This window comes from Glycine max, chromosome 8 (genome assembly GCF_000004515.6).
Source record: "Glycine max cultivar Williams 82 chromosome 8, Glycine_max_v4.0, whole genome shotgun sequence".
In the NCBI taxonomy this organism is placed as follows: Eukaryota; Viridiplantae; Streptophyta; class Magnoliopsida; order Fabales; family Fabaceae; genus Glycine; species Glycine max.
In genome coordinates this window covers 30,221,137-30,230,413 of record NC_038244.2, presented here as the reverse complement: position 1 = coordinate 30,230,413, position 9,277 = coordinate 30,221,137, and the positions used below count along the sequence as shown (strand labels likewise).

Here is a 9,277-nt window from a genome sequence, read left to right as displayed (position 1 = left end):
GGTGAAGCTCTGCAGCAGATGCCACTCTACTCCAAATTTTTGAAAGATATGTTGACAAGGAAGCATAAGTACATTCATCAGGAAAACATCATAGTGGAAGGAAGTTGTAGTGCTGTGATCCAAAAGATTCTTCCACCTAAGCATAAAGATCCTGGGAGTGTAACTATTCCTTGTTCAATAGGAGAAGTCAATGTGGGAAAGGCTCTGATTAATCTGGGAGCCAGCATTAATTTGATGCCACTCTCCATGTGCAAAACATTGGGAGAGTTGGAGATTATGCCTACTCGAATGACTCTACAATTAGCTGGCCGCTCCATTACCAGGCCCTACGGAGTAATTGAAGATGTATTAGTCAGGGTCAAGCATTTTATCTTTCCAGCAGACTTTGTGGTCATGGATATCTCTGAAGATACTTACATCCCTATAATCTTGGGGAGGCCGTACATGTTGACCGCAAGCTGCATAGTTGACATGGGGAAGAGAAAGCTGGAGTTAGGTTTTGAAGACCAGAAAATTGATTTTGACTTCTTTGTTGAAGACAAGCCTGCTCTAGAACACAATGTTTGCTTGCAGGTAATGGGAGAAGGTCAAGAGGTTCTGAAGGTGAGAACCAAAACGTAAGATCGCCCAGCGAGGTAAAAGCGTCAAGCTAATGACGTTAAAGAAGCACTTCCTGGGAGGCAACCCAGTTTTAAATTCTGTTATCTTTCTTTCAAACATTAGATCATTGGGAACTTGCTGTATAATCTGAACATTGGAGTATATCAGCCTCCATTTGAATGGTAAACTTAAGGGTTTCAATTTCTTGGGAAAGGACTAAGTTTAAAACTTAGAAAATCTTTTTGACAATTAGTCCTTTCACTAAGCGCCTGCTGCTCGCTAAGCACATAATCGTTCATGCACTAAGCCACGAGTTTCAAGCGCTTAGCGCACAACCCTGGCATCTGAGGCTGATTATTTCCGCTAAGCTAGCCAAGGTTAAGCTATGCCCAAATCAATTCAATTTGGATTCAACTAAGCTTCAGCCTGAACGCTAAGCGACAGCTTATCCATAGCTAAGCGAGATCCATTATCGCCAAGCGCAATTCCTTATGGCCTTAATTGAGGTTCATGACGCTAAGCACCATTCATGGTAGCTAAGCGAGATTCTTTGTGGCAATACGAGCGCTAAGCGAGTACCTTTCAGCTAAGCGCGTGCTCTTCAGTGCTTATGATGCATCATTTTTAGCTAAGCCAGCCAAAATCTGGCATAGCGAGAGTTGCAGCTTTTCGGATCTGGAAACCTCGCTAAGCAGACGTACTCTCATGCTAAGCCGAGTTTCTGTGCTAAAAAAAATATAATATTTTGATCTTGAATTTGAAACGTCGACTAAGCGCACGTGTTCGCTAAGCGAGCCTGATTGAGAAACCAAACGTCTCTCTTGCTCGCTTAACGCAATGGTCCGCTAAGCGAAGGTATCAAAAAACTGCTTAAGTGAGTGTAACAGCAGTTACACTCACATTTTCCAAATTACAGCAACCTCGCCTCTGCATTCTCTCTCTCCACAAATTTGCACATTTTGCATCTGTACTCTCTTTGTGCATGTTCGACTTTGAAGCATCAATCATAAACCATCCAAGTAAGTTCCTTGATTCTTTTTCTCTTTTTCATGTCTTAACTCTAGGGTAGAAGACTTTAACTGTAGCTTTATATTTTTAGGGTTTTTATGTTTTGTTATAATTAGTTTAAGATTAGGGCTATGTAAGCTTGTGTACTGAATTGAGTATGGCGCACACATTGCATGTCTGATATTCATTTTAGAGGTTTGAAAAGTGTGAGAAAACAAGTTGTGTTTTCTGCGTTTTCTGGAAAACGCGATGAACTCGCTAAGCGAGCATGCTGTGCTAAGCGAATTCATCAATATTCATTGTATGTAAGCATTATCTGAAGAACTCGCCATGCACGCTTACTACACTAAGCGAGTTCATCCTTTGAGGATGAATACTCATCCTCTTGCTGAACTACCTGTGGCTAAGCGAAGCTGAATCGCTAAACCCAGGTAAGCGAGCTTTACTCACTAAGCTCCCAACACTTAGTGAAATTTTTGCTGAATTTAGTGCCGCTAAGCGCAGCCTTCAAGGATCTTAGCGCAAATCCTTGCAGTACATGTTCAGCTTAGCGAGTGCTTTTCTGCTAAGACAATTCTGCAGAATCTAAAAATTCTGCAACTTCCGCTAAGCGGCTCCATATGTCACTAAGCGATGGTGTTTTTTTTACAAAGGCCAGCTAAGCGGACCATGTCTCGCTAAGCGGCCAGTGTCTTTTTCAGTTTTATTTCTCAATTTTTAAAATTTGAATAACTGTGTCCTGATTAATTGTTTGATTTCGTTGTCTGTAGATGTCTTCCAAGCAAAGAAAGAGTGGCGGTTCAAAGCCCACCACTCAATATGATACAAGAAGATTCCACTCTTTTGAGGCTTGGACCAGATACGATGATAATGTCATGGGAAGACATATATTAGCTGAGAGGAAAGTGGAAATATATCATACAGAGCTGGATGAATTTAAGGCTGAATTGGAGAGGCGTAACTTTCATAAGTGCCTCACCAATTTAGATGACAGTAGCATTGACCTGGCATTGGTGAAGGAGTTCTACGCCAGCCTCTACAGTCCTGAGGGGCCTTCACCAAAACAAGTCAGAATACGAGGCCACTTGATAAGGATTGATGCAGATAGCCTCAATGCCTTTTTAGAAACACCTGTGGTGCTTTCTGAGGGTGAATCTTTACCCGCTTACTCAAGATACTGCAGGATGCCTACTGACATCAAGGAAATTGAGGTTGCTCTATGCATACCCGGCCGAGGGTTGATTTTAAATGCTGAAGGTCACCCTAGAAAGATCATCAGAAAAGATCTAACCACTTTTGCTTAGGTCTGGAGTGTTTTCTCATACTCCAACCTAGCTCCGACTTCCCACACCTCGGATTTGACTGTGGATAGAGCTAGTTAATCTTTGGCTTAGTTACTCAACTGGACATGAATGTCAGAGCTCTCATCTCTAGATAGATCGCATCAATGGCCCAGTCTAACTCCTCTAGACTAGGGTTCCCTGCTCTTATCACAGCTTTATGTAGGTCTAGAGGAGTTGCTTCCGACAGCTTGGTCTTTGAACGTTTGAGCCCGGTCATTAATTTGGCCTACATAAGGAAAAACTATTGGAACCCGGATGATCCAACAGTTATTATTAGGGGGGCCAGAAGACCAAGGGCAAGGCCAACTAAGGCTCCTTCTACATTAGTAGCCCCTCATCCAGCTTCTACATCAGCAGCTCCTCCCCCAGCTCGTATGAAAGCAGTTCCTTCTACCTTATCTCTTGCAGATTTTCAACATTTTGAAGCCATGCTTCGAAGCATACATCAAGGGTAGATTATTTTATTGCAAAGCCTAAAGCTAGTAGCGCCTCCAGACTCCATCTCGATGGTAGGGCAATTTAATGAATGGGTAGCCTGGCTAGGGACTCAGCCTCCTCTTCACAGGGAATTCAAAGATCCCACCACTCAGGTACCCCATCAGCCAAAGGATGAGTCATCAAAGTCTTCCACTCCTGAGCCCTTGATCAGGAAGTGGAGGGTAGTTGTAACCCAGGAAGCTGCAACCACCTCTGAAAAGTCTCTTGAAGACACTCTAGAGCTTCCGGCACCAGTGGCAGATTCCACTTCTCCACAACAAGCAGCAGACCCTTCCATGCCTGAGGATCAAACCACCCCAGTCCTGTCTCTGAACACCTCTCCTATAGCTACTCATGTACTTCATTTGTCAAAAGAGGAGGAGGGTCAGACACAGGACACCCTGGACCAATCACAGGATCCTTAAATTCCTATTGATTTTTTTGTGCTTTTTGATCTATTAGTATAATTATGGTTTTAGTACATTATTTACTTCTTGTTAGTTTTGTGCATGAGTAGTGTAGTTGCTCATTCTGAAGCATCTGGAACAGTTTAACTTAACTTTTGTTGGTGTTGCAGTAAAATAGTTTATTTATTTTGAAAAATGGATGTATGCCTTGCTTTAAATTGAATGCATGTTGAAGATGAGATTTGTGTTTCTATTCATGAATTTGAACGAATATGCATGTTGAAAGAAGAAAGAACAAGAGTGTGAACTCACAGTAGAATTGTTAGTTAGTAGACAAATTGATTGTGAAAGAAAAGCTTGAACCAAAACCGGTGAGAGTGTGACCTTAAACTGTGAGTGAACGACTAGCTGTGAGTGATAATCTTTGCATGAATCTCTGAATTTTAGAAAGAAATGTATAAATGAGGACATGATGAAGGCCATGATTGTACATACACAAACTCTTTTGACCAAACAACTTACCTTAAATGATAATTGCATCCTTCGCTCCCTTTTTGAGTTGAATGATATTGTAAAAAAAATTTGAACCCTAAACTTAAATAAACATATCCTGATACCTTGTTTAGATTCTAGGAGAGCATATGGCTCAAGACAAATTTACTCTAAATTTGGGGGAGGGAAGTCAACTCCAATGAAAAGAAAAAGGTTAAGCATCAGCACACACAACAAATAAGTTGTATGTTAAAAAAAAAGAATAAATTGTGCTGTTACAATAAGGTCAAAAGCAACTTGAAAGGAAAGATAGTGAGAAAGCTATTGGTATAATACAAGACCATTGGGATAAGTCAAGGATTTGTGCTCTCTTAGAACCTAAACCTTTGAATTCTAGAAAAACCAATGAATTTTTGTAGCCAAACCTCACTACAAGCCTGAGAAAGTCCTTATGATTCTGTTTATACATTTCTGACTTGATGGCATGAGATGAAATGCAAAGATTGGACCTCTTGTTAGTTGTTATCAATGAATAGCTTAAACACTTCTGCTTGAGTGAAACAGTAGCCGTGAGACTGTGGTTTGAGCTACTTTCCTTGATATTTGTCTTATGATTAACTTTATATAAATGTATAGTTCACATTTTGTTCTCCTATTTGTCTAGCTGCATATTCTGTGAAAACAAGTGATAGGTACACATTGCTTCATCTTTCTCATCATGCAATCAATAAATTTTGATGCATACACCTTTGTACATAAACACTGCATGTTTTACCACTTGAGGACAAGTGAATTGTTCTCTTTTGCTTGAGGACAAGCAAAACTGTAAATTTGGGGGAGTTGTTAGTCGGTGAAAATGACTAACTTTTGTATATAAAACTTGTGTATATTGTATCAAACTTCTCCAATTTATAGTTGTTTTATAATATTATAAGTACTTTATGTTAAATATAGGTAATAGATAATTTATACTTTTATTTTGTGTGTTTTATAATCAATTTCTCTCAATTTCAGGTTAATGAGGCAAATTGGCAACAATGCTATTTTCACCTTCTCGCTAAGCCAGTAAATTGGCTTAGCGAGCATTCGCTAAGCGCGACACTCAGTGGCTAAGCACGAGGAAGAATCCAGAAGAAGATGAGCTATCAGGTTCGCTGAGTGCACCGCTCCAGGTCATCAAGCGCACCGCTTCAGCTCATCCACTAAGCAAGAGAAGCGCGCTAAGACACAATCCACCTATGCACGCTAAGCGATCCAGATTTGCGCTAAGTGCGCAAGCACGGACCAACCCACCTATTTAAGCTTGAAATTAGATTTTTTGAGGGAGTTTGTCATTTTTCTTGAAGAAGCCTCTGCATGCACGAAAGTCTGGTCTTGGCTTGAAGCTTTTGCATCTTTAGGATGTTCTAGAGAGAAAAAGGTCCAAGTTCCAAAGAGTTCTAAGAGATTTTGCTGTGTGAAGATCTGCAGAGATGAGAGCTCGAAGCGAAAGCCGTTCTGAGAACTTTAGATGAATTTGTGAATGATTGTGAGATCCTAGAGGGGAAGGAGACATCCTCACCACTTGTATTTTTGCTATCTTTCATCTTGTTCTTCTCTGTGTTGTAAAGGAGGTTTCTGGACCATGGAAAGCTATATCCTCTATTGGATCTTCCTTGTAGGTACCTAATGTAAATATATTTCTATCTATGTAATGATGTTTTATGTGTTCTCTGTGCTATGTAATGAGTTTAGTCTTACAAGAGGAATCTGTGGACGAGGCTTGATCAGGATTAGGCTAGGCTATCATGAGGAATCAGGGTCTAGCAGTCCAGGAGACAACATAGGAATACATGGGCATTGTTAGATAGAGAACATCCGTTTTAGCATCAGGAACCTATTAGGAAGACCAACGCGTTCTCTACTTGTTTTTACACAACATTTCTCTTGCGTGATTTTCTTTCTTTTTGCATAGATAGTTTACATACCTATTCATAACCACAATCATCTTTTCATACCAGACACCTATTTACCAAAATAGCTAGCCAGATAACACAAGTTCATCGAGAGTTCGATACTCGGTTCTTACCATTTTATACTACTTGTGTGATCCGGTACACTTGCCTGTCGCGAACAATGCTACATGGAATCACATTCTTAAGCGTGAAATTGAAGATCGCGAGGAGAATCGTCTCAATTCCAAGATTGATGAAAGATTCATGGAGATGGTAGCTTCGATGCAGCAAACTCTTCATGATTCCCTAACACAGTCGTTAGCCTTGTTGATATCACAACAAATGCAGGACCTTCTACATAATAATAGTAAGGGCAAAACTCATTCTCCAACGGGGGGAAGCCCAATTCGAGGTGAGAGATCTTCTTATTCTTGCGGAACACGTCTAGCTAGAATTGATTTTCCGCATTTCTCTGGTAATGATGTTAAACAATGGTTAATCCAATGTGATACATTCTTCTCTATTGATAATACACCTGAGGAGTTTAAGGTAAGGTTGGCGGTGGTACATTTTGAAGGGAAAGCCCTTCAATGGCCTAGCTCTTATGTGAAATATGTAGGATTGTAGAACTTACCACCTTGGTTAGAATATACAAGGATTTTAATTGAAAGGTTTGGCGAAGTATGTGATGATCCTATGGCTGAATTGATGCAATTGAGGCAGAAGGGATCGATAGTGGAGTACCATGAAGCTTTTGAGGCTATTGTAGCTCGTTTGGATCTGATTGAGGAGCATAGGCTGAGTTGCTTTTTGGGGGGGCTTAAACAAGAAGTCCAGATGCTTGTTCGAATGTTTCAACCAAATTCTATCCGATGGGCCTTCACATTAGCAAAAATGCATGAGGCAGCAATTGTGCATGGTTTTGTTACAAAATCTTAGAATAAGCAGTCTAAACCTGAGGCTTCTTCTAAACCATCGTTGTTACCTACACCTCCTAAAACTCTTTCTAAGACACAAGATATCCCCAAAACAAAACAACAAACCTCTAAAACTTTAACCCCTGCGTATATAAGTGATAGACGAGCAAAAGGGTTATGTTATTTTTGTGATGAACCCTTTATGCCTGAGCATGGTTTGAGTCATAAAACACTGCAGTTGCAAGTGATGGAAGTGGATGAGTTACAGGAGGGTGCGGAGGAAGAAGTTTTTCTTGAAAACTCAATGGGGTCCAGCTCTATAGATCCTCAAATTTTTGTCCATGCCCTCACGGGAATTGCCAATTTCCACACCATGCGTGTGACAGGCTACTACCAAAAGAAGCCTCTCCATGTGTTGATTGATAGTGGGAGTACCCACAATTTTCTGGACATTGAGGTGGCCAAGAGATTGGGTTGCAAAAGTAATGTTTTTGATTCCGTGAGTGTGGTGGTTGTTGATGGCACACAGTTAAACGTGTCTGCTGTCGTTAGAGGATTCCAGTGGATAATTCAGCAAACCAAATTCACTTCTGATATGTTACTCATTCCATTGGGATGCTGTGATTTGGTCTTGGGAATGGAGTGGCTGGTTTCCTTGGGTGATATTGTAAGGAATTTTAATAAGTTGCAGATGGAGTTATATGTTAGGGGAAGGAGAAATGTGTTAAGAGGGGCCTCTACTGGATTAAAAACAGTTAAGAGGCAACAATTGGGGAAGGCTATGTCAACTGGTGTTCATTTGTCAATTTTGCAAGTATGTGATGGACAAAAGGGTTATTTGAACTTACTTACAACTCAAGTTGTTGATAAAGAAGTCCCTCCTACTCTTGCCAAGTTATTGGATGAGTTCTCTGATTTATTTCAAGAACCTAGTGGGTTACCTCCTCGCAAACCTGGTCATGACCATCGAATTCCACTAGTTCAAGGTGTTCGTCCTATTAGTAAGAGACCATACAGGTATGCTAAATAGCATAAAGATGTGATTGATAAGCTGGTGTAGGAATCTTTGTCGACTGGTATAATTCAAAATAGTAGTAGTCCTTTTGTAAGCCCAATAGTCTTGGTGGGTAAAAAGGACGGATCATGGAGGTTGTGTGTGGATTATAGGGATCTTAACAAGCATACAGTTAAGAACATGTTTCCAATTCCTTTAGTAGATGATCTATTGGATGAATTGGAAGGTTCTAGCATTTTCTCCAAAATCGATTTGAGGTCAAGATATAATCAAGTGAGAATGGATCCTACTAATGTGTATAAGACTGCTTTTAAGACTCATGCTGGGCATTTTGAATACTTAGTGATGCCCTTTGATCTCACTAATGCACCTGCAACATTTCAAGGGCTTATGAACTCAGTTTTTGAGGAAGTTTCTGCTGGTGTTCTTTGATGACATTTTGGTTTATAGTTGTTCATTGGAAGACCATTTTCTATATTTACGCAATTTTTTTGCAACTATGAGGGTGAATTCCTTGTTTTCTAAGAGGAGTAAGTGTTATTTTGGGGTTTCTGAAGTAGAGTACCTTGGCCACTTCATTTCTAAGGTATCAACTGATCCAGCTAAAGTGCTTGCAGTAGAACAGTGGCCACTACCTAAAACTTTGAAACAACTTAGAGGCTTCCTGGGGTTAGCTGGATATTACAGAAGGTTTGTCAAGGGATATGGTGGCATTGCTAAACCCTTAACTAACATGCTTAAAAAAGATAACTTTATCTGGTCCAATGCAGCAAAACTGGCTTTTCAACAATTAAAGAAGATGCTTACTGAGACTACAGTTTTGGCTTTACCCGACTTTTAAAAAATCTTTGTGGTAGAGGTGAATGCTTTAGGTTTGGGAATTGGAGCAGTCTTGATGCAAGATCACCACCCTATAGCTTACATAAGTAGACATTTGAATCACCAACAACAATCTTACTCTACTTATGAAAAGGAGTTACTGGCTGTGGTTATGGTTGTCCAAAAATGGAGACATTATTTACTGAATACTCATTTTATCATTAGAACTGATCATCGAAGCTTGAAATTCATTTTGAATCAAAAA

At 40.1% G+C, this 9,277-nt stretch overlaps 1 protein-coding gene across 1 annotated transcript; it reads left to right on the top strand.

The window, feature by feature from the left end:
• Positions 1-8,692: 8,692 nt before the first annotated feature.
• Positions 8,693-9,034, top strand: LOC102662512 (uncharacterized mitochondrial protein AtMg00860-like). Its single transcript, XM_006586421.1, has one exon. It carries the CDS (start codon positions 8,693-8,695, stop codon positions 9,032-9,034), a length of 342 nt encoding a protein of 113 aa, XP_006586484.1.
• Positions 9,035-9,277: the final 243 nt, after the last annotated feature.

Bases quoted from the DNA above. Each gene is read 5' to 3' on its own strand.
- LOC102662512 (XM_006586421.1), top strand. From the start codon at position 8,693: ATGAGGGTGAATTCCTTGTTTTCTAAGAGGAGTAAGTGTTATTTTGGG.